Source organism: Patagioenas fasciata, chromosome 3, assembly GCF_037038585.1.
Source record: "Patagioenas fasciata isolate bPatFas1 chromosome 3, bPatFas1.hap1, whole genome shotgun sequence".
NCBI classification, from domain to species: Eukaryota; Metazoa; Chordata; class Aves; order Columbiformes; family Columbidae; genus Patagioenas; species Patagioenas fasciata.
In genome coordinates, this window is record NC_092522.1 from 40,672,828 (window position 1) to 40,696,812 (window position 23,985).

General features: G+C 40.6%; 1 protein-coding gene and 1 long non-coding RNA gene across 3 annotated transcripts in view; one reads left to right on the forward strand and one right to left on the reverse strand.

Moving 5' to 3' along the window:
* Window positions 1-12,210, reverse strand: part of LOC136100669 (visual pigment-like receptor peropsin) — a 31,159-nt gene extending 18,949 nt beyond the window's left edge. The window contains exons 1-2 of the mRNA XM_065836013.2: window positions 11,998-12,210; window positions 3,155-3,360 (exon numbers count right to left, since the gene is read on the reverse strand). Of these exons, the coding sequence (XP_065692085.1) occupies window positions 3,155-3,360; window positions 11,998-12,118 (327 nt within the window). The 5' untranslated portion in view covers window positions 12,119-12,210. The remainder of the gene's footprint in view (window positions 1-3,154; window positions 3,361-11,997) is intronic.
* LOC139827554 (uncharacterized) overlaps window positions 1-23,985 on the forward strand; it is a 125,450-nt gene that overhangs the window by 84,561 nt on the left and 16,904 nt on the right. The window contains exon 6 of one of the 2 annotated variants that reach the window (XR_011738292.1): window positions 21,810-21,948. The exons of the other annotated variant lie outside the window; for it this stretch is intronic. This is a non-coding gene — a long non-coding RNA (uncharacterized lncRNA). Of the gene's footprint in view, window positions 1-21,809; window positions 21,949-23,985 lie in introns of those variants that run through there. 2 annotated transcript variants of the gene reach the window in all.

The following is a 23,985-nucleotide window of genomic DNA, read 5'->3' on the forward strand; positions in this document are numbered from 1 at the left end:
CAGCATTCAGCATGGGCAGCATTGGATACAGACCTACCATGGAACCTCATTCCTGAGAGGAGAGCTCGCTCAGACCTCCAAAAAGAAAAATAATGTTTGCCATGGGGAAGAATAGTGGTGTTTCTTCCATACAGAGGAGAACAGGACCACACATATCTGCCCCATTCAGCAGGTATGCTGCCAAATAGTCCTTTTTAGCTGGAGATACATCTTTCGTTAGAGAGAGTTTTCACAGAGAAGGCTGTTTTGGAAGAAAAGTAGTAGCATCTGTCTGACTTCTCCCCACTCCCTCTAACTGGGGCAGCCAAGAACATTGAACCTTAATTTTGAAGAATATTACCTCAGGGCACAGAAGGAGGCCAGAGTCAGAGAAAGGGAAAATAGTTAGGTGGATTAAGTGAGGTGAGCTCATGAAATTTCTTCATAAACAGAAATGACAGGCTGGCTTGGGAAAATAAAGCTTCCTTAAACATACCTGACAGCAGAAGCTGACTGATCAAATAGGAGCAAATGTGTAGTGAAATAGCCAGCAACAGCAAGCCAAGTAAGGCCATCCTCTGGACTCAGCAAGATGAACAAAGTCAGGGAAAACACATAGGCCATGCTAAGGAAAGAGCAATGTTCCTGTATGTAACAGCCTGAATTGTCATCCCTGCTACTTACAGAGAAGCTTGAGTGCAGTGAGGGGAACAAGAGACAACTTTGAAGAGCCGTGACAGAAGGGATGGGCTTTACCTTCCTGGCACCAAGCTCCTCCTTGTGTTCTAGATGTGAGGCCCATTCTGGTTGGACTACGAATGTATCATGTTTTCTAAATACCAAAAAACAAGCAATCAAAACCCTAGGTGCTGGTCAACGTTGAATATTTTTAGGATGACCTTTTTGTTGGCTGTCCACGCTCACACGCGAAATTGTTCACATATTTTTTTTATGCACAGAAGCTTCCTGCTATTTGTACACAATATTCTTCCTAAAAACAGCCACTCCACTTCTATAAATTACTTTATTTGTCACTGGCATCTGTTTTGTCAAGCTTAATAATCAATAAGTTGGATATCTAGGTTTAAACATGTTTGTGAGACTCCAACAAAGAACAAAATCTTGATGGAAACAGGAGTCCTACATGACTTTCTCTCAACAAGCCACAACCAGCTTAATCACTCAACAAGTCACAACCAATTCGAACTATTCATTCAGAGTACAGATTGACTTTTCCGGGTTACCATGCACTTTTAGTTAGCATTAATACAGTACCAGTTTCTATTTGAAATTATAAACGTTACTTTTAGAGACTACAGAGGATTACCAAAGCAGAAATTTTAATATTTTGTAAATCAGAGTGTTTAGAAAAGCCGATGCATTTTTAATATCCTGAACAAAATATAACATTACTTAACAAACCCTGATGGGCAAACTATCTGAGTAGCCCAAAAACGTTACAGACCGCTTCTATCCTTGTAAAGGAGGTTCAAATGCAGCAAGATTAAGCACATCTCCACCACATTAAGTTCAAATACACCTCCATCCCAGGATTTTTACATCTTAGGAAAAAAAAAAATAAAAAAAAAATTGCCAGATCATCGTAATGAGATTCTAAATAGCTCAAAGTCAGACAATAAAGGACTCCCAGGCAGAGGCTCTGTTGAAGAAAGCTGCAAGGCTACTGACAGGAGACTGCATGCAAACAAGGGGATGGACACAGTGTGCTGCACTGTGTCAATCCCTGTGTGTGCTGTTTTTTTACAGCTCAAACAAGGAGGCACAGCATAGACGGGGCTCTGGAAAAGGTTGGACTGGGGAGGCAGAAGGGTCATTTAACATTACCTCTTTCAAACCATTTGGTTGTGAACGTTAGGTTATGCAACAGATCTTGGTTCGGGATTTCACACAATGCCTTACCCTGTCTTCCATAGGAACTCTGTAGCAAAACTGTAACTGAGCCCAGAGATCCAGATTTCATATTTCCTTTCTTAACCATAGCGCCAAACTGCCTTGAAACAGAAAAAATGGGGATCTATTTCATTCTGAGTGTGGGTGTGAATTTTACAGTTTACAGGTATGTCTTTGTTTATTTGATGACTTCAAAGGTTTTCATTAATAAAAAAATTAAAGAGGTGTCCTTGAAGGTTCTCCCTAACAGACTTCAGACTGCAATTGTAGGTGTTCTCATTAGATAAACAGTGGGATTTTTCTGAGGAAAGAATTAGCTTCATTTTGATAAATCCCTTTTCTGCCAAATGGCTATAGACATACTTTTTCAAGAAGAAAATAATTATAGTTTTAGATCAAAGTACAGTTCCTAGGTTAATAAGTGTCTTCTATAGGAAGTCTTCTTCTCTGGATTAACAGAACCTTTGTACTGGAAGTGAGGGGATATGAGCTGTAGTTCTTTCATCTATGTTGCACAACAGACCAACTTTCTCTTAAAAAAAAAATAAATAAATACATAAAATAAAAAGTTCAACAACCAGAAAACAAACAAACAAACAACAACAACAAAAAACAAAAACAAAAAAACAGGAAAAGAGGATTATTTCTCTCTCCCTTTTCATTAATCATGATCTTTCTTACACTTTGCCGTAGGCCATCATGTCATTTTCAGATTTTTTTTATTCCCTCATGAAATAGACACAGTAAGTATAATCTTTCTCACAGATGTTCCTAAAAGCACCAGGGAGCCAGGCTGGTGCCTATCTATGCTTGGGATGTATTTATATTCTGTTTTCACAGGTGTGCTTCAGAATTAACAATAATAACATTTTCTGAGTTCTCCAACAAAAAACTGTATCCAAGTTCAGGGATGACTGTGCCTTAGAGTTAAGTCACTCATCTTACCGCAGGTAATGAACCAACCAAGAATTTAGGAGAAGGATTGAGGAGTTACAACTAATCCAGTACAAGTAGTTGTATGCTAAAATAAACCCAAACAAGTAGGAAATATCATGGATAGATAGAAGAAAAGAAATCACTGAAAATTGGTCAAACTCTGATCAAATGCTTAGATTTGTGTCTGTAACAAAAGAGGACACTGTCCTTTCAGAAGGTCAGTCAGTATTTCTTTTCACTCTTCTCGGCCTGTCTGGTTATTTATATTCAGCATATGCACAGAAATAGCTGTATCTATTTTGTCTAATTAAGTGTAATCCAGTCTTACCTGGCAAGTCCATATCGATGTGATAATGAATCCATCATCTCTGAAGACATTGAAGATTTCAATGATCCCCCGTGAATAACCGAACACAGAGATACTGGCATCTGATACTGCCAAGTTAAATGTGAGGTAGTCAGTGGGCTGCAGAAGATGTCTTTGTTTATACAGGACAAAAATCACAATGCTGTTTCCAAACCAGGACAGCCAACCTGGAAAAAAAAAAATCCATTAAATCAAAAAGCAAGTAAAGAAAGCAGCAGTTCAGTGTGTAAATGTGTGACGTCTCCTTTAAAATGACCCTTTTGTCCCATTATAAGCAAATTAAACCAGATTATCCACTGCAAAACCTATGCACAAAGCCTTCTTTAAGTTGCTGGGTACATTACAGAAGCAGGAACAAGTGAATGACTCCAGCAATAAAGCAGAACAAGCACAAAGAGCTGCTACTGCATCTATCAAAGATCTGACATTTAAGGGCGTAGAGAAGTTTTTTTTTTTCCTAAGTGGACAGATGAAACTCATGAAATGTAACACCTGGGGAAAAAAGGAAGAAGGAAAAACTGGTAGGGTGGAGCAGAGACCACAAACAATTTACCAGAAATTGCAGCTGTTTAGGTGCATTGTATATAATAACGGGTATTGAAAGTTCATGCATGTAGGCAGAGAGCTGCTTTATCAGTCTTCTCCCAAGAACTGCAGCTCACAGTATCACAGTATGTTTGGGATTGGAAGGGACATAGGATTAAGTTTCTTTGCTTAGAACTGTCTAGGATCTCTTTGCAGCAAAGCTTGTCCCAGATGGGAATGTTTTTCAGCAATACACCTGATAATTTATATGAAGAGAGCATGTAGAACAGACCTTTCAGAAGATTTAAAGTATTTTAAAATTTATTTTTATAGAAAGTTGTGTCTTCTCTTCAGGAACAGAGGTGCCTGACTTTTACATCTCTATTTACATGAGGAAAACACAAGTGAGATGACTGTAAATCTGGTGGGAGCCAGCCAGTTATGCAGTCAGAGAGACCTAGAGTTTCCAAATGCGCATGGCTATTACTCCACCCATCAGTCTAAGACCTTCGTAGTTTGCATCCCACTTTTTGGAATGGCGTAGACACATAGAAACAAATGGCTTTTAACAAAATGTTTTCTCATAAGTGTCAGGCTCAGTGTTGAAAATGAGGCTTAGCCAGTGAAGGGGATGGCTCCAGGGTGGCTGCTGGAGTGGGGCTGAGCAGCAGGCCAGGCTGTATCCTGTTGGCTGCCATTTCCACCTCCAACACCTGCTCTGCCACTGCCAACACGGGTGGCCCTGTTAGTAACAGAATCAATTTTACAAAATGTTCCCTTCTGGAACAGGTGCAAAACTGATCTATGCAATGCAAAACTGATCTATGCAATGCAAAACTGATTTATCCTTTGCATATTGTGTTTTACCTAATAAGGGATTTGAGTATATTCTTATCTTATCAACCTAGCATTTATCTTAGCCCAAATACGCCTAGAATGAGAAGAAATATACACAGTATCTCTGGAAATTAAGCTAGTCAGCAGTTATGCAATTATAGAGTAGTGCGCATGTGCAGTACCCAAAGGTGAAAAGGACAGAAGCGATGAAGACTACTTACTTCATCCTGAAGACCCCCTGAAAGACCACCAGGAGACACTGCACATGATCAAAGTAATTCCAAGGTGTTGCAATCGATGTTGCAATAGATGTTGAGTAACTATTACATATTCTAATGATCCTAAATGAATATACGAGTATGTATGTGAATGGACTGTATAAATATTGTGCAACTTAAACTGACCGCTGAAGCCAGCTTTGGGTGCGAACCCCTGGTTTCCCAGTGCTGAAATAAAGCACCGCATATAACTACGCCCGTGGTTATGTGTCCTGATTGCTAACAGCCCCACTTCACCTTGGTAATGTGGAACAAAACACCACCTCTTTTGAGTGCCTGCAGCCTAGGACAGGTTTGGGAACCCAGCAGCTGGTGGTTTTGCTCCCTACAGCTGATGCCAGGGTACAACAGTAACTACCAGGCGAGGGAGAGGAGTTGACCTGTAGCCCTCTCTACAGGCACAAGCAGTAGCTATGCCTGAGTAAGGGTGCTGCATATAGACACAGCGAGACGTGAATTATATGCACTGAAGAGAGACATGACATGGTGGCATTGCACAGCATCTCTGGATATTCAGAGGAGTTTGTGAGATGAAAGATGGCTACATTTAATCCCGTAGCATGCTGGGCTGCCTCAGCTAGGAAGGGAGGGGAAGAAATTGCCTCCAAATTTCCAGGCCATCTAGGAGGATCACAAGATGAAAGGTCAAAGAGCAAGGCGCTTGTTTTCCAAACAAACAGGTTGAGTACTTACCACCTAGTGAGGTGCTCTGGGTAGTTTGGAATGGAAGGGGAGATGGTTGATGGAACAGGGACTGCTTTTTCTGCAATGCAATTTCCTTTAAAAACTTCTCTTTGCAAAATTGCCAAACTGTTGCTGCTCTGGCCTGCTTAGCAAGCGCACATGGTTTACTAAAGAGCTTTTGAACTGGGAAGAGCTGACATGTCTGCGTATCGTATTAACCATAAGTCACTGATGCAACGATACGCTGAGATACAGCATATCTTATATATGTCTTGTTATAAGGATAAGATCAACAATAATAAATATATCTTATTCTGGCCACTAGGTGACAATGTTTCTTAATCGAGTCTCTTTTCCAACAGCTGCATGTAGTGTAAGTCAGGAATTGTTTCTGACTTCTGTCTGAGTCTGGGTATTATAAATATGCACAGCAGGGCACTGGAGGAAGGCAGCTTTGGTCATGCACCAGGACAGTCTGCAATGCAAACATGGTAGTTGTGTTTGTGTATGTCAGCTTTACCTTCTGTAAGGTAAGAGAGATTTCAAGGCAGCAGGCATGGAAGTATTTTCTCTGTCAATATAAATACATAGTGGTAAAATGGCAGACAAAATAAAATGGCACCTCCTTTGTATATAGCAAAATTTTGTCAATGCCATGTAATGGCTAGGAGGGCTAACCTTAAAGTGTCAGAAATGTGAACTCCCTGCGAATACGCAAAGCAAGTTCCTCTAGCCTGGAGGGTAAGGTAGTTTTCGTTTTAAGTATCTTAAAGAAGAAATTGAGCAAAACATCATGTAAAATAACAATACAACTTTTAGATGGAGGTGACAAAGACTTCGCATTTGTGATCATTTTTTGAAACTACAGTCACACAGAGGGTGGGGATGAGGGAAGCATTGAGGGTGATAAGGTTACAGAGAATATGACTTCTACAGGTAGGCACAATCCTTTTAACCAAAACAAGTGAAAAACCTGCACTGGCACATCTAGTCCCTAAAATGGCTGATCTGTTAGGGCAGCAGACCGTATCAATACTGTGACAAAAAAACCTGGCGGAACTAAATTTTTAGTAAACCATGGAGTAACAAAACCAGTGGTTTTTGTGGATAGAAGTGCTGTCAACTAGAGCAGTGACTATGGGACACTGGATCTCTGCACCATCAGATAGATATGCTGACCGGGGGCTGCTGACTATGTTGACTGACTGATTTTTTTCTTTTTTTTCAATAAGAAAAACCCCAAAGAAACAAAACACCAAACAAACAATCAAAACCACAAGCAAAACCAAGCCCCACAACGAGCCACCCCGAATTAAAAGAACACCTCAAACCTAACAACCTCTCTCCCCCTAGCCCCCAAACCCTAAGAGCACAACAGGGGAAAAGGTTGCACACACTACGGAGGAAGCACAGCAATAGCTCTGACACTCCCAGTGCAGGCGGGGATCCCCTCAACCTGTTTGCAGGTGGCATGTGCCTCAGAATAGATCACAGGTAGATCAAGAGCCCAGGAAGAATCCTCTGAACTTTGAAGTGCTATAAGGCCTTGGTGTCACCAGATGGCATCTCAATAAAACAGAGGATAGAAAAGAAATAACTGAGGTAATTAGTTTCCTTTTTTGCAAACAGCCAGCAATATTCACTCACAAGAGTATATGAAAAAAACTAAAACCAAACCCAAAATCCAACCCCAGCACTCTAAGATGAGAAAGGACAGGTTCCAACTGAGATCAAAATGTGACTGAGAAAAAAACAGCAGACAGGAAGACACTGAGCAGTTACACCAAACATAAGGTTCAGAGAGGAATCACCACATTTGCCCCATAAAGCTGTAAGGCTGTCTGATATGGGCTGCTCATCAACGAGATCTGTTGGCCCTTCTGGAGTGGCAATACACACAGATAACACGCAGTTACTGAAGTTCATTAGCAAAGAGCAGGACTGAGAACAGCTGTTGTGAGACTGGCAGTATCAGAGTAGAATAGGTTAAGTAAGAGTTGATAAATGCTAAATATTGAACAGCTAATGAGTCATCTTTACTCCTCAGACACCCATAGAAAAGTACTTGGTACCACATTTGCAAACATTGGGAGGTAGGAGGAATAGGATGGACAGCAATATTAAAATGTTGTATTGCCCTTATATAGTTCAGTAGTAATCGTTCCCCTGGAATAATACCTAATAGAGCGTTGTAGTCACAGGTGTAAAAAGTGCTCCACAAAGGAGGCTGGTGCTGTTATCTGCGATTTCTTGGTGGAGGCACAGGAAGGCTGCCAAGCAAGCTGGTGGTAGTCAGGATCCAAAACCTTATCCACAAAGTCCTGTATCAGCATGCTGTTCACCAGCCCGTGGAAAGAAAGCACTGAAGAAGTAGCCAGCAAGTGTGACTAAGGATATTGAAAATCTGTCTGCTGAAAGCAACTGAGGACAGTGAGATTAACGCCAGGAATAGCTAAGAGGGAACACAACAATTTTACAATAATTTCTGCCGAATCACTCAAGTCTGAGCATCCAGACATAACCTATTTTTCTCTCATGTACCTGAGGTGGTCTTTGAACAAGCAATAAGCACCTGAGGCTGCATGCAATTCAGTTGCTAACACTGAATTTATGTTGTTGCAGAATTAAATTTGGTACAAGGGAACTGATAGCTCCAAGCTGGTAATCTACATTTCCAATAGATGATTGCATCCATGCCCAGCTAAAATAGGTTATTATGCTTTGTACTTAGACTTGTTCTCATTAGACATTGTTGCATGGTCTTTACTTGTAAAATCTGACAAGAATGAATTAGAAAAATGGGTGCTACAACTCACCCATCTGCAGTTTAAAATGTACAGGGAGCCTTAAGCGGAAGAATTCAAGAAACAAGAGCGAAGGGTGAAGGCTCAGTGCCACAAGACAAGATATGCTTTTCCCTCAGAAAATAATATTATCTCTAGCATAGAGATTAGATTGAGCATCTAGATATAGAGCAGGCATGAATGAAGTCAGTTACCAATTCTACTACCCATACATTAGCATAAATGTCTAAAGAGGTTAGCTGTAAAAATTTTCAGACTAGACAATTTTATTTAAGAAAATGATAAAATCTAGAGAATTTGCCATGCTGTTATTAAGTATTGCAACTGTGAAGTGACCCTGCTCTGATCGTAGTCTTTGCTGCTAAATATATTTACGCATTGCCCTGTCTATGGCACATTGCCAGTTTTGGCAGGAAGGAGAAGAGTCATCATGTTTTAGACTTGACAAAGCATGGAGAGGTTGTTTGTTCAATAAATACGATCATTTTGTGGATAAATGTTTTGTCAATAGTTTGCTTCATTTCCCACCTTCTGTGAAACAATGTCCCCAAAATAAGAGTCACTTTGTCCCTTGTCAGATAACAGTTTACCATTATTGTTTGGAAATATGTGCCATTTAAATGCATGGTTGGGTCTTGTGGTCTGTTCCAGTTTTCTGATGGGATTGGTAATGCTCTCATCATGCCTTTCTGATATAAGCACTCACAAAAAGTCAGAATTTGTTCTCTAACATATATTATCTCTTACTAACTTAAAATTTCCTTTCATGCCAAGCGTTCACTCTTAACCGTCCCAGTTAGCTGTGAAACTATGGAAAATGAGCGCAGAAAAAATTGTATATAAATGCAGAAAACAAAAATTTCCTAAAGAATTCCAATTCATAATTATGAAGAAAAAAATGTTTACGTTTCTCACCCCCACCCCCAGATCTAAGTTTGATTTAGCTAGCAGCTGTGGATAGTACTTTTAATTTGCATGTAATAATATAAACTATACAATGATTTTCCACAGTACTATACGACTTCTGGCATAGGCAAAAGGAGGTCAGATGTAATGCTAGCAACAGGGCAAACTCCCACCTGTCTGTCAAAGACAGTCTGAGCTCATGGAAGGGAAGGATGGAAACAGAGCGCTGCATTCAGAACAGGGATGCTGACACAGCTGACCTAAGGAAGGGTAACATAGGGGCCGCTGTCACCTGCACGTGGTCCCTCTAAGCACGCTGTGATGGCTCACTGCCATGGGATTGGCATCGCATCTTTTCCTTTGACCTCTGCTGCCAGAAGGGCAACAGGGTGTCTGCGTAACAGAGTATTTTGCTCTGCCACATCACTGCTCCCCAGATAATCTGAGTTATTTGTGCACATAAAATAAAAGCTGTAAATTGTCATGGTTGGTGCTTGCAGAAGTGAGGCAGTAGACCTTCAAGAAGAAAAAGACGGGGACTTTTCTGATTTATGTATTAATAGAAGATTTTTTTTCAAACATTCTTAATGCAGAAAGGTTTACCTACCTCCATCACATTTTAACTAGATCCACACTATGTTAACTTGGTGTAGTGCTGTTGCTGGTTATATATACTTAGCAAGAAATACAACTCGAGTGTCAGGGATAGCCGCAAATGACGTGACAAGCACCTGTAAGGTTGGCAGAAGGATCTGGAGCAATCAAAACCCAACAGACATATGACTTCAAATCTCAGGCACCTAAGTACTTTAAAAAGTATTTGCTAGAAGATGTGGGCTGACCTTTAGGAAGCAGCAGAGGAAAACACCTCTGTTGGTCAATTGGTGGAAGAAGTTTGAATTACCAGGGTGATACACAGACAACACTAGAAAGGATCAGTGAAGCTGGGGAAGAATAAATGCTAATGTGAATGGTGATGTCAAGACCTTGCTTGGATTCAGTCCTGGCTGTAAGTTTAAAAAGAAAAATAAGAAGAGTCCAGGCTGGAAAAGACCGTGTAAAAGGCTGCCAGGATGACACGCTGGGGTGACAAGTGGAAGGATATCATGACAGCAGATAAATAAATTATAATAAAAAATCTCCCCAAATCAACTGAACAATAACAAAAAACCAACCTCTCTTGCTTGATATAGGAATACAAAGATTAATCACAGGGTATGATTTTTCCCTCAGGAACACAGATTGGCCATAGGATGTTAATTGCAGGCAAAAAAAATAAAATAATATTTCAGTTAAAAGGAGTGACACAGAGAGTATAAAGTTGGTGTGATCACTTTAGCTAAGAATTTAGGAAAAGGCTCCTACCCAACAGAGAAACAAAATCAGGAACAGGCTGTCAATTGGAAGAGTGGTAGCAACACCAAAAAACCCCAGCCAGTTATATAAGGGAGCATGATAGCTTTGTAAATGAGATTATATATTGTCAAGCAGGGGACTGGCCTCGCTGACCCAAGATGTTCTTTCTAGTCTCAAGTGCAACTGATTAGCCCATTAGCTGATGGTGCAGCTATTTCTCAGCCATTCATGAAGGGATACGCAGATGCGAACAGATTGGGGATAGACTTGAACAACTCTGATTTATCTTATGGCCACTCTTCTAATTAAACCTCCTAGAATAGAAACCATAAATTTTTCTACTAGAATCTCTGTTTTTATTCAAAACACAACTTTTTCCTCTTTAGTTCTTATAGGAAAAAAAGAAAGTCTCATATAAACATATGAAAATAATTAGCCCTTTACGTTGCAACTTCCATAGACCTTTCTCAAGCATAAGCTGAGGGCTAAGTGAGCTACTTGCAATATGTGATGAGCTTAGAAAAAGAAAAAACAACAACAAAAACTGTTTAAATCAACCATTTAAAATCAGAAAAAAAATATGCTGTTTAGAAGAACCGATTGGATAAAAATTATTTTTTTTTGTATTTTCCTGTGAGGTTTTATGGTTGAAAATTTTTATTACCTAGCAAGCCTGCATTCTTTGAAATTTCATAATGTTTCCTTAGATCTTGCAATGAATCTGCCCCAAATAGACAATATTTAAACAAACAAAACAAAACTGAGCTGGGATCAAAGTCAGTTCATATTGAGTGCATTTTCAAATCCTTATTATACACTTAGAATAGCTATCTTACAGCAGAACCAAAATAAACACAAAATATTGGGACTGCTAACACAGGATAATATCCTAGTACTTAGGTCTTTCATAAATCCTGTTTGAAGAAGTTTATTTCTCTGTGCATTAAACAGTTAAACCAAGAGCAATACAGATAGTTTTTAAAAGTCTAAAACTACAGAACCATATTTTCTGCCTCTGCAGGAGCTAATTGTAGGATGCCAACTGACAGTCAGCAGTCAAAACTCTGGAAATTACAGAACATTAGTTCAGTGCTACTGAGACACGAGAAGACAAGGATGTATCATGCACTTCTGATAAAGTATTTTTTTATCTTCCCACATATTAACTTCTGCAAACGTTACTTAAAAGTTGTAAAAAGCTTGACTGTTTTCTTCCACAAGATTTCTGCATTGTTTATTAATTTCTTTTTAACAAAAGAAAGCTGTAGCTCCTCTGATCTTGTAATAGCTGAAGAAAAAAAGTCGCATTTTCTAACATCCTGTTCCATTAGGGATGAAACCCGTATGAACTACTTAGAACTTTATGCCAAGCTCTGCTTAGGAGTTTCCTTTCTCACCCAAGCTGAGTACATACCTAAAGCCAGTAGGTAGAAACCTATGATAGTCTCTCCTTGCTCTGTTACAGCTGCCTCTCTGCTCAGGAAACTGATGTTGTTGTTCCTCCAGGGTGCCTGTGGAGAAAACTGGACAGACATTTTCAGTGGAGTTTATAACCCAGAAATTCTCCTTTCCTCACTATGTCCCAGCGAAATAAATTGGTTTCAAGGCCTTTCCTCAGTTTCTGCTCCCTGTATTCACGGGAGCTCTGCAATGAGACTAATGATTTAAACAAGGAAATCTCAAGGGACAGGAGCTTTGCAGCCTCCTGACCTGTTCTTCTTTGCTAATCCTCTCTATTAATACAGCCTGTGAATCTGTCGACAGCCCAAGACAGCAGATTTCCTCCTAACCTCATTACTGTTACGTGCACAAATCTTGAATGAAGAGCCTGTATCTGACAAAAAGACAACTTCTTTTAAAATAGGGTGATACCACATAACCTGCAGGCTCACAAACACACCCACAAACATTGCGCACATTGATATGTTGCTAAAATGACAATACTTATGTTTTTTTTGTCTTTGCTGATGAGGCAGATGCATTCTACCCTCCCACACCTAAATCACTCCCCTGTGACAACTGAAGACCAGTAGAGTTTTAGTTCAAATTAAATTGAGGATGGAACTGCAAGTTTCTTTTAGTTTCATGTAAATATTGCAGCTCCGTAGACACTTCAATTCAATTTTGCATTTCAATGAGAAAGTCTTCTGCCAAGCTTTGCACATTTCAATAACAGTGAGATGACAAAAAGAAAAGTCTTGACATCAAGGAGGAAAAAAATGATCACATTGAATTGTTCTTCGTGGTCAAGGATCCCTTTTGATTATTATTATTATTATTTTTAATCCCTGGTTTTCACACACTACACTGATTGACTAATATCTTGGCCTGTTTGCCGTTTTCTCCTTACTCCCTCTGGTGGCATCCTTCAATAAAAGCCAGAGGCTTTGCAAACTCCTGAGGCTTGTTTATGCGACCACAGGTCCCTGTACTTCCAAAGGAGAGGAATGCTCCCTCTGCAGATTACAGTTGCCTCGTTTCATGTCTCTCAGTGCTTCGGTGGTGACCAATCTACTCACCTCACAGAGATTAATCCTGAATGCCCCTACTATCTTTGCAAAGTGCTTTGAAAAGATTAGAACAGTATATGCTGCAGGCAGTTCTATAAAAAGGATGAAACTAAAATGCTGTGGTGGTATGGAGAAATAACTGTGTTTGGCATAACTATGACTGTGGGGAGGCACGTGGAAAAAAAATGATTTGGACAGGGGAGGTTTAGACTGGATATTAGGGAAAGCTTCTTCACAGAAGGGGTTGTCAGGCATTGGAACAGGCTGCCCAGGAAAGTGGTTGAGTCACCATCCCTGAAGAGGTTTAAAATATGGGTAGATGAAGTTGTTAAGGACGTGGTTTAGAGGCAGACTTAGCAGTGCTCGTTTAACGGTTGGACTCAATTATTTTAAAGGTCTTTTGCAACCAAAACAATCCTACGAGTCTGTGAAAGGACCCTAAAGTGCCACACTCCTAAATAAATAGAAGCTACAGGCTGGCTCCACAGAAGGGACACAAGCAATGCAAATGTGCCTTGGGAGGTGGGTGCCATGGCTCCTGCTATAGCTCCCTCTGCTTGCCCGAACTTCTCAAACATGCGTTCATCGCTGCTGTGACCTGCCTGCAGAGTCCTGTGACCCATCTGCTGTCAGCTGCAGGAAGAGACGCTGTGGTGGTACTGCAGATTGGCCATGAGGGCTTTCAGCAGATGACCTTTCCCCCGCCCCGGCCAAGTGCGGGAGGAGCAGGCACGTACTCATTGTGCATCTGAGGCATGGGTCTGGGAGCTGGAGGAGCAAGTCCTGTCCATGCCCAGCAGTGCCCACTGGAGCCGGACATTTCAGTTGTCCCCTGAACTGCTCTCCACAGACCTTGGAGGAAGAAGCCACACAATGAGCAGATCGGGGTCAGTCCTGCACGCCACCTGCCAGATGCAATTTGATGACCTTGCTGCTGCAGGTAGAAGTAGAATTTGGGTTTTAAGACCATCAGTAAGCCACATTTTCAAGTTTAACAGAAGCTGAAATTTCTATGCTTTGTATAAGAGAATATGAGAAATTAATACTCACGGCTGCACTTCAGGGTTTAACGCAGCTGTTACTGGAAGGTTAATGAAGGAAGAAACCCTCTGAAACCATTAAAACCTCAGGGTACCTGACTAAAGCGAGTGATGAAATGGTCAGGTTATGATACAACCTGTTAATAAAACCCATTTTATGGACACTGCAAACCAATCAATGGTCTCTGAGATGGCAGGCAAAGCCAATTTAGAGCGGATATAAGCCAGCAGGTAGCCCCTATTTGGGCTGATAAAATTGTGCAACAGCCTTTTAATCCTTAACCATCTCTCTAAATGCTTTCAAAGTGACATGTATACCAGCACAATAAGGGAAGTATCACAGCAGCATTAACTGGCCTGAGATATTCAGGCTAGTTACATCAGAGTTCAGTTTACAGACTGTTTCCACTACCTCATAACAGAAAAATCCTAAGAATTAAAATTTATGTATGACAGAAAACATACAATGTATGTTTCTAACAAGCACCTGTTTACCCTGAGGAGTATTAAGAATTTGGCAGTTGACAAAGGAATGATTTTGTCAGAAAGTGAGTCTCAGTTATCTTGGCACTATTTTTGCATGATACCTGTTACATATGGAATAAAGAAAGGGATAAAACAGGGAGGAGGCAAAAGGAAAAGTATGCAGAAGACATGGGTTGAAAAAAAACATAAGCAGATTTTTTTTTTTTTTCCTGTGGAATAAAAATACAGTTTTGTCTCTGGAAGGCATAACGGTTTGTGAAATTTTACAGAAATATTAATCAGGGGGATTTCAAGGCAAATACAATGCCGTATTGGTAGGAACATCTTAATATAGATTTTTTAAAAAGAAATTATTTTCATTTCTACTTCACATTTCTCATTAGACTATTCATCATAAAATGAAAAAGCTGTTAGTATCCAACAAGACATCACTTAGCCTTGCAAAGAATAATCATGTAATGCTCAGTTATGCCTGTGGATTTCATTGAGGTACACAGAAAACGCATTTCATATCACTAACAGATGATATTTCCAAAATCAAATCAAGTATTTGTTCACTGCTTCCCAGAAAATACGTTTGTTGAAAGATTTACACAGTATCTTTTCTAACACCCACTGAATTAAAAGAAAAAACTCCTATAAACAGACCAGGTCAGTAATGCTTAAGACATGTCAATGGCTGAATGGAAATGACTGTGCTAGCTGCATGCCACTTGGAATAGCTCCCCCATAAGAATGAAGACCTGAATCTGCTCTTTTGTAGCTGAGGTTCACCTGGTGGTAAAATAACAACCTCCAATTTTATAGCAGAAAAACACATCTGAAATATTTCGGTTGATGAGTGATCATAATATGAAACATTCTTGCCCATTTATGTTTCAAAACATGCCTGTTTAACCCTAGACTGCTACCTTGCTATGACATTTTTACATGAAAACAAATGCATTTGATGCATTCCATGGCTGTCTAAACCACATTTCAGGTCCTGTATTAGGTTACTTGCCGAATTCAGTTAAGAAAATTATTACATCATATAATTAATATATTGTAAAATCCATTTTTCTGCCATGACTTTAATGGAGTTTAGTTTACTCTGCTTCATACTTCACTCTCATTCTTATCAATCTTGAGAGCTAATGTTTCTCTGTGGAATTGTTTTCTGTGGCTTGCGACAGATCTATAAAATTACCTGTCAGAAAAAATGCTTGGTTAGTGCCTATTGCTGCAATATACAGTTCGAAATGAAAAATTTCTGAGGGACCACTGAGTTTAAACTGATGCCAATACGAAAACGTACTATTTTGCAGCTTTAAATATATGCTACTTCCATGTTGAAAGATGATTCCGGAGAAGGGAAAACTGCCTTGTGCAGATTAGGTGGCTGAAGCTTTGTATTATCTGAACTCCCTGCTGTGCGCTGAGCAGGTTAGGTGATGCTAAAGAAAACTAAAACCCTTTGGGCAGCTAAATCAGTTCATGAGAGATCACAGTGGAGAGCAGGAAGTCCTGCTTCTGAGATGACAGAAAGAGTTTCCTAAAGAAGAGAGGGGACCAGGAACTTTCAGCAACCACTGAGGAAGAGTGGAAATTTGGCTGGAAGGCACGAGCCTTTCTGTGGCACGGGGGAGTTTGAGATTTGATCACTTTCATTTCCAACCTGTCTTTATGAGTTGGACTGAATTTTTTGTATTTAAAAAATTCTACCATAGTTTCTACTCTAGGATAACTTGGCTTTTTGGCTTTAAAAGCCTTGCAGTCATCCTTGGTGAGCTTGTTAGGGAAGCATGTTTAGACAAACCTACTTCAGAGCAGTGGCTGACTTGGTGTCCTGTCACTGGGGCACTTTAAGTGGCCGTGTTGCAGTAGCACTTCAGTGCTTCAATTCACAGGGGAGCTTAGCTGCAGTATAATTTTTCCCCAAATATGGGTTTGCATCTTACCATATGCCTGAAATCTCAGGCAGAATTTATGGACAGTGCAAATATTGCGAAACATGAAAACTGAAGAAGATGCCACCTCTTACAAACAGTATAAAAACCCAAGCTACCCCTCACAGTCAGATATATTCAGTATGGAGTGTGCTTGCTGGTTGCTAATAGTAAATGACATTTTATTACGATTTATTGTGAATGAACTTTTTTTTTCTTTGTGAGGCAGGTGCACTGAGTGAGCTGTGACTTAAGCTCACCTGAAGAAGTCACTTTCTGTAAAAAAGGCAGAACAGAACCCCCAGTATTTCACATATCAGCAGGATTTAAATGTCAGGAGGCATTTAAAAGTTGCATTCTAGGGACTAAGAAAGATATTACAAATTCAGCAAATTTGGGAACCGTACAGGAAAAAAGAAAGGAGGGGAAACATAAATGAAATACATTTTGAGATTTTTATGACCCAAAAAAAAAAAAAAAGAATACTAACATGGGAAAAAAGTCTCAGTAATAATTCAATAAAACACATACTTCCCAGCATCTACCCTTCTCCCTGGTGTCATATTTACCCTTCCGCTCTTTCTTTTGAAGTCCTCGGGTTGTTGGCTTCAGTCAGGAGAGGGAATGGTTACAGGGAGTCATCAGTTTTCCTAGGTTTTTGCTGGTAGGAGTATGATGGTGGTGGTAGAAGGTGCCAGGAGAAACACGATGTTGGAGCTGCTGATTTCTTTCCTTCTCTTGAAAAGGTCCACTTGGGGCTATTTTTGTACATTTTCTTTCATGCTTTACACATCACTCTTTTTATTTGGTCTGCAACTCCACATTATGTCCGAATATCCTATATAAAAAGTATCTTATGCGTCTTGCATACTTCGTATCTGCGTTCTCTGCTACCTATAAGTCGGTTTGGCCCTGCTCACAGATTTACATTTAGCTGTTTGCTGCAGAGCTGTTCATAGCCTTGAACTGACATTCTGTGGCCTCTTCTTTTATCCCCCCACAACCACACTCCTCTCCCCTCCAGCTCGGGTTGCCACAACCAAGCCCTCTGCTGCCAGGCCAGGCCTTTATTCTCCCACATTGCAACATTAAGACGGTGTCACAAATATTTCATTCTACACAGAATAAAAATTTGCTACTCCAGGCTGTACAAAAATTGTGATTATATCCCATGATTAAAAACTAACAAACAAACAAATACCAAAACCAAAACCCCAACAAATTAAAAAAGACACAAGTAAAACAAATCAGGATATAGTCACCCGATAATTAAAAAAAATGCTGTCATAGCTAAGCCAGCTAAAACGAAGTTCTAGGCAGGCCAAGGCAATTTGAGGCAAAGCAAGCCTGACATGCCTTAATAGTGCACTGTGGCAGACAACTAGCAATATCAATAGCTGTGGGGATACAGGTTACACAGATCAGGCAGTAGCCGGATAGAGCAGCATTGACTTGAGTGAAATTTTGTTCTTTCATATAAAAATTATAGAACAAAGCAAACCTCCTGCTAAACTCCATCTGTTCTTGTCTTGTATCAAGTTACGCACAGGTTGATTCTGACCACTTGGAAAAAAGCGTGGCTTTTCTTTTTGATGAAGCTTTTGCTTTATATGCTCATTTCTAACATTCACACCAGCAAAACAACACAGATTTTTGTCTTAGTGTGTTCAGATGAGATTGTGTGCAGGCAGCATAAATGGGAGCAAAACCCAAGGCACTGTGCTTTCACCCTATTGCTTTTGCCATCATGTCTGAGAGCTTGCAAGGATTCTCTCTTCATTCATTTTATGTAATTTGTGCTTGCCCTCTACGAAATGTCCAGAAGTTACAAGGCAGTGAGATTCATATCCTACAACTTCCCATTCAAACCTCAGATATGTTGGCTTCCTAAAACTTCCATTCAAATCGATGAGCTCTCCAAAGATTTAGCCACAATTAGAATTTAATCCTGGATTAAGACAATACAATGCAGTAGGAGGAAATAACTGAAAACGCAAGTAATCTTAACTTGGTATTATGCTTCTGTCAGCTGAATCCACTTAATTGTTTCCAGGTGCTGGTTGCTATTATAAACTATACACCATAGGCTCCTATGTAATACCAGCATTCCAGAAGGTGTGGGAGAAGATAATGGAAGTGTCTCATAACAATGACCAGTCTAGGAGACTGTTGTGGCAGAGGAATCCTAGACATGCTGGTTTCTTCCGCTCTTACCCTTTCTGGACTTCCTATAACACACTAATTCTTTTCCATACATCAAAAATATATTTTAAAAGACCCAAACATTGTACTGTTACCTACATGAGGGTAAAGGTCCCTTGTTGAACAGGTTATATGGGTATAAGATTAATGTCCACATTCTGGAAAGTTAGTTGGACAACTATTTTTGGACAAGCCACTTCAGTTTCTCTTCCAAACTTGGGGAATAAATCAAGAGTGCAATTTCTGGAAAAGCAAACTAAGGTTTGGATTACTACTAGGTACCTACTGGTGTGACTGCCAAAGGAATTGTGTATAAATCCCACATATCTAGGCCACGTAGTAAAGAACTTGAGTTGTATCACAGACATTATTTCCTCGCATGAACGGTTTTAACAGAAACATTGTTATGTCATGGAACACAAGCATTTTGTGCAGGTTCTTCATTCTGGCTCAGAATTTAGTTTGGCATCTGACAGCAGACAGCTTCCTGCCAGTATACTGTATATAGAATATTTTATAATCACATTAAAGTATATTCTCTCTATTAGAGAGGAAAGCGTTGCATATCCATGTAAGCAGTGAGATTTCACATAAGAAACTTTGACCCCATTAAACTTCTGTTTACCAAAGACTCATGCTTATTTGCAAGAAGACAGGCAAAAGGAAGTAAAAAATGGCACAATCTCTATATTTTGTAATGCCAGAAAGCTCTGTCAAACGCTAGGGTTTTGGCTTTCCAGCCTCTGCCTAAGAATATTTTGGAAGCACTATAGATACCTCATAGGTTACCCTAGAGATAAAATGCAATCAGTGCACATCAGAGTCTGAGGAGGAGAGGCAGCACTGCTGCGTCACTGACTTTCTAAAACCTGAGCCCCAACACCCCCATCAGCCATGATTCAGTCCCGCATCTCCAATGAACAGCTCATGCCTCTTGAATTTACGATACAAAGTCAGGCTGGATGGGGCTCTAGCCAACCTGATCTAGTTGAAGATGTTCCTCCTCATTGCAGGGGGGTTGGACTAGATGAGCTTTGAAGGTCCCTTCCAACCCAAACTGTTCTATGACTCTGTGACAGATAAAGCCTGCACGCAGCCATGCACATTTGCCATACAATAAGGGTGACAAAGTTGGTGTGATGAGGGGATAGAGGCAGATGTCTGTGTCTGTTGTAGCACTTCAGCTCATATCTCACCCATCACCACTGCCTGCCTCACTCTCTCTTCCTGAGCCTTTTGTGTGTAGGGAAAGGCTGATTCTCCTTACAATCTCTGCTGTAAAGATCTCATGTAGCTGAAATTCTCCAGTATTTTCTTTGCCATCCAAACCCCAGATCTCGTATAGAACCAGAAGGTAGATTCTCTCACTTCATTGGATTTTTATTTGAATATGACTGCTTTTCAGCATCATTTCCTAAAGAAAAAGCATGTGTGCCACCACTTTATCAGCTTGCTCCTCCCTGGCAACTTTGAAGCTATGTGCCAGTCCCAACCACCTGCAACAGAACAGTAGTTTCAGACAAAAGACTTCAGGAAAAGCTTTCTCAGCCTTTAATAAGGCCAAGTGAGAATTACTAACATGCTTTCCTAACCTCTTCTGTTAAAAGGACGTTAAGAAAGGGCAATAGTGGGATCTGTCTGCCTTCACCACAAGGTTGAGATCAACAGTCTCTCAGAAGACAGAGATACCATCCCCTCAGCAGTCTTCAAGATGCCATGGTGGTACACAGAAAGGCTATGGCTGCCAGCCTTTCTCATGGCAAACGCTGATGCAAGACAGATCTAAAGACAAAATATTCCCTTTTTTTTTTTTTTAAACTTTCAATCATTTCACATTTCCAAGTTGATCTACTTAACAAAATGATATTAACACTGCAATTTCAAATCCAAATGCTGACAACAATGGATACGTAATAGGTATCGGTAGCTTCCACTGAAGAACCGTATGAGGCTACAAACAGCTTTTCCACACATTCCTATTAGAGAAAAAGACTCAGCACAACATAAGCCCTGCAGAAGAGAGAACATCACCTCTTCTTTCCCTGGAAAGTTTTTAAACACCAGTACTCTTTCCAGACGCTCAGCTCTGACCGCACTTGAGGGACAGGATGGAGCAGATGACTTTTCAGTGAAGAAATAGGAACAAACAAGTCCAGTATGGACTTCAGAGCAGCTTGCCTAAAAAATACAGTGTCTCTGATCTTGCAAATGAATGGCAAAGCTCTTCAGCACTTCAAAAGGAGCAGTATCGGCTTTTCAGGGCTGTTTGCTTGGTGTATAAGTAAACAGCCTGCTTATTTGGGCAAGAGCACACACTGCCAAGTGAGGTCAGAAGAGGTGAGAAGTTACATCAAAACTGCGCAGCTTCACAACATGGCCAAGGAGTTGGGCACTGCACCACATTGCCCACTTTGCTCATAATCCTTCAAGCAGGTCAGCCAGGGCTGCATCTCCTGAAGGGAAAACAGAGACCATCACTGTTCATAGATACACAAAGACCCTGTCAGCCAGTCCTTGGGTCACTTTCCCAATGCAAACTGGAAAAATAAAGCCTAAAATTTGAATGTCACTTTTCACCATTAGGGTGCCAAGGCTTTCCACAAAGGACATTTTATCTGTCCAGGCAAACCCAACATAATCCTGCCAAGCTCAGGACTTGGTCACACATCAGCTGAGTGATCTGAGCCTTTTTTGCACCTGCGGTGAGTTTTAGGGATCTTTTCTGTTACTAGGTCAGAGATTAAATGCATTTGCATTCTTGTAACATTTTTAATCATATTGTGTTGCTTGAGATGGAGAGCTGTAAAGCTCAAGGCTACCAAGAGTTTTCTTTAAAAGCCTACAAGAACTGATCCTTTAATGGCCTGTCAAGAAAGAGAAGCCAGTATAGTTCATACTGTGACCGTACCACTACTGAATGTTTAGTTCCACTTGGTGCAAGATCAAGACTGAAAGACATCCAGGTTATTCCAAATGACAGAGACAAACTCACAAAAAATGGTAGCAATCATAGACAGAATGTCATGTCTCTGGTCTCTGATGTTCCTTCTCTCCCTGCAGCAAAACAGCCAGGCAAATCGTTCACAGCTTGGCAGCCGAGATGGCTTTCTGCAGAAATGCTGGATTTTTCACCTTGTTTGGGATTTCAGGGAAGAAAAGCTGCTGCCAGCAGGAGACAGAGAATGGATGAATATAAAGACTGCAACCAACTGTTAACCAGGAAAGAAAATCTGACCCGTGTGAACAGCAAAGGGAAATAATCTTTCAGATACTTTCTTGACTCCATCCCTGTGACTCAGTACACAGCTCAGGTGCCTGCACACGCCCTGCAGGAATGGCAAGTAGAGAGCTCTGACTGAAGACATTGAATTCAGAATTATCCTCCTAAATCATTAGGCCTATAACCTAGATCTGTGTTACCTATGAGATCATATAGATCTTGCCAATGGCTTAATTGTTCCCTCTCCTTACGTACACTTGCTAAAACATCAGGGATAAGAAGGAGGTATGCTTTGTCAAACAGGTCCTTGATCCTACCCATGGTCTGGCACCTTCGATGATGGTAGATCTGGGCTGTGAAACTAAGGGTATATCACAGCTGGGCATCACACTACAGCAACCCCATGAAACTGCAGTGATGGAAAATTTGGATTACCTGAGGCACGGGAAACCCAGGCCTAAAGGTGGAAACCACTCAGATTTTGGTAAGAATTAAATACATACTCACTGGAGAGCATTAAAAAGATTGCATACCTCACTCTCAGTATTTAATCCCCCAAAGGATGAACTCCTATACAAACTACTATATAATAAGGTATTCAGAGCTCATCTCCCGGGCCAGCTTTTGTAGCTAAGCACATTATCACATTGTAATAAACTTTGTAAAACATGGTTTTCATTAATTATGAATTAGAATACACAAAGGCTTTCCTGTGTTTGTCATATCATCTTCACAAAGTGACCTAGCATGAATAGTTCATCCTTGGACATTTTGAAATGCAACACTTGAAATTTAAGATGCTTCAAAGGTGACTGATTGCTGCCATCCTGTGGCAGGCACATGTATTTCAGACTGACACTTGCCAGAGAGAAAATATTCCTTAAACAGTATTCTTGTAGAAAGAACTCCGGTTACCAACTCCTATTGTTCTTAAATTCCACAAAAGGAAATCTAGTCATTTGTAAACAACAGTCTTCATGTCTTGGAAAGCCACGGGCTATTACAGTGATTCTAGTAGAAATGAGTCTCCTAATCAGATGATGAGGACAAGATGAAAAGGGGCTCATGTCCGCCCTTTAAATGGGGAGGCAATGCAGTATTCAGTGGTCTAACTCCAGGAAGGATGCCAATGCTAACACAGCTCTAACCTTAACCTCAGACTGCCAGTTCCAGAATGCACATGAATACAAGGATCTCCCTGTTTCTGATGGTAACTCTGCTGGTGTCCTCCATTGTAAAAGCCATCAGATGCCTTGGATAACGTGAGTCCTCTGCTATGACTGCATCCAAGCACAACACAATAGCACTGTTCCTAACACTGAATCTAAAGTGTGTGTGTGTGTGGGGAATAGAAATAAACCAGTGGATGACAAACGGGCTGTTAAATTCCAAAAATCTATTTCTCACATCTTCTCCCCTGTTTTGGTCTTTTGAGGGAGAAATAGTTTTCTATAACATGGCTGTGAGACCCAGGCACCTGCGGACACGTGAGAACTTGCAGACTGACAGCAACATGCTTTTTAGCTCCAGATGAGCTGCACACTACAGATACAGACAAACTGAAGGCTTAAGAGACCCCAGCCTGAAAAAAAATGAACCCCCTGAAACAGTACAGTGATCATACTATTCTGGAGAAGCTACAGTTTGCAGAAGAGACCAGAACTGTTGAGGTATGGCACTGAAATCTCACCGTTGACCAAGATGTGGGAATGACACACCATACCTGAGATTCTATAGGCCCTGGCAAACATGGCCACAACTGAGACCCAGATTTCTAGAACTGTAATCTCCTTAGAGAACCAAAGACTTCACAGGGACTGAAAACTAGCTGGTATCCTACATAAGGCTGCCATGTCCTGCAGCGAGCTGTGCTGCATCCTTGGAACAGGCCCTGGGGCAGAATGGACCCCAGGAGACTTTTCACCTAGTCACCCACAGGCTCCTCTAGCAAGACACTCTCCACACTAATGTGGATGGCATCCACCTGTTGAAGAAGGCATGAAGCGACACACTGAT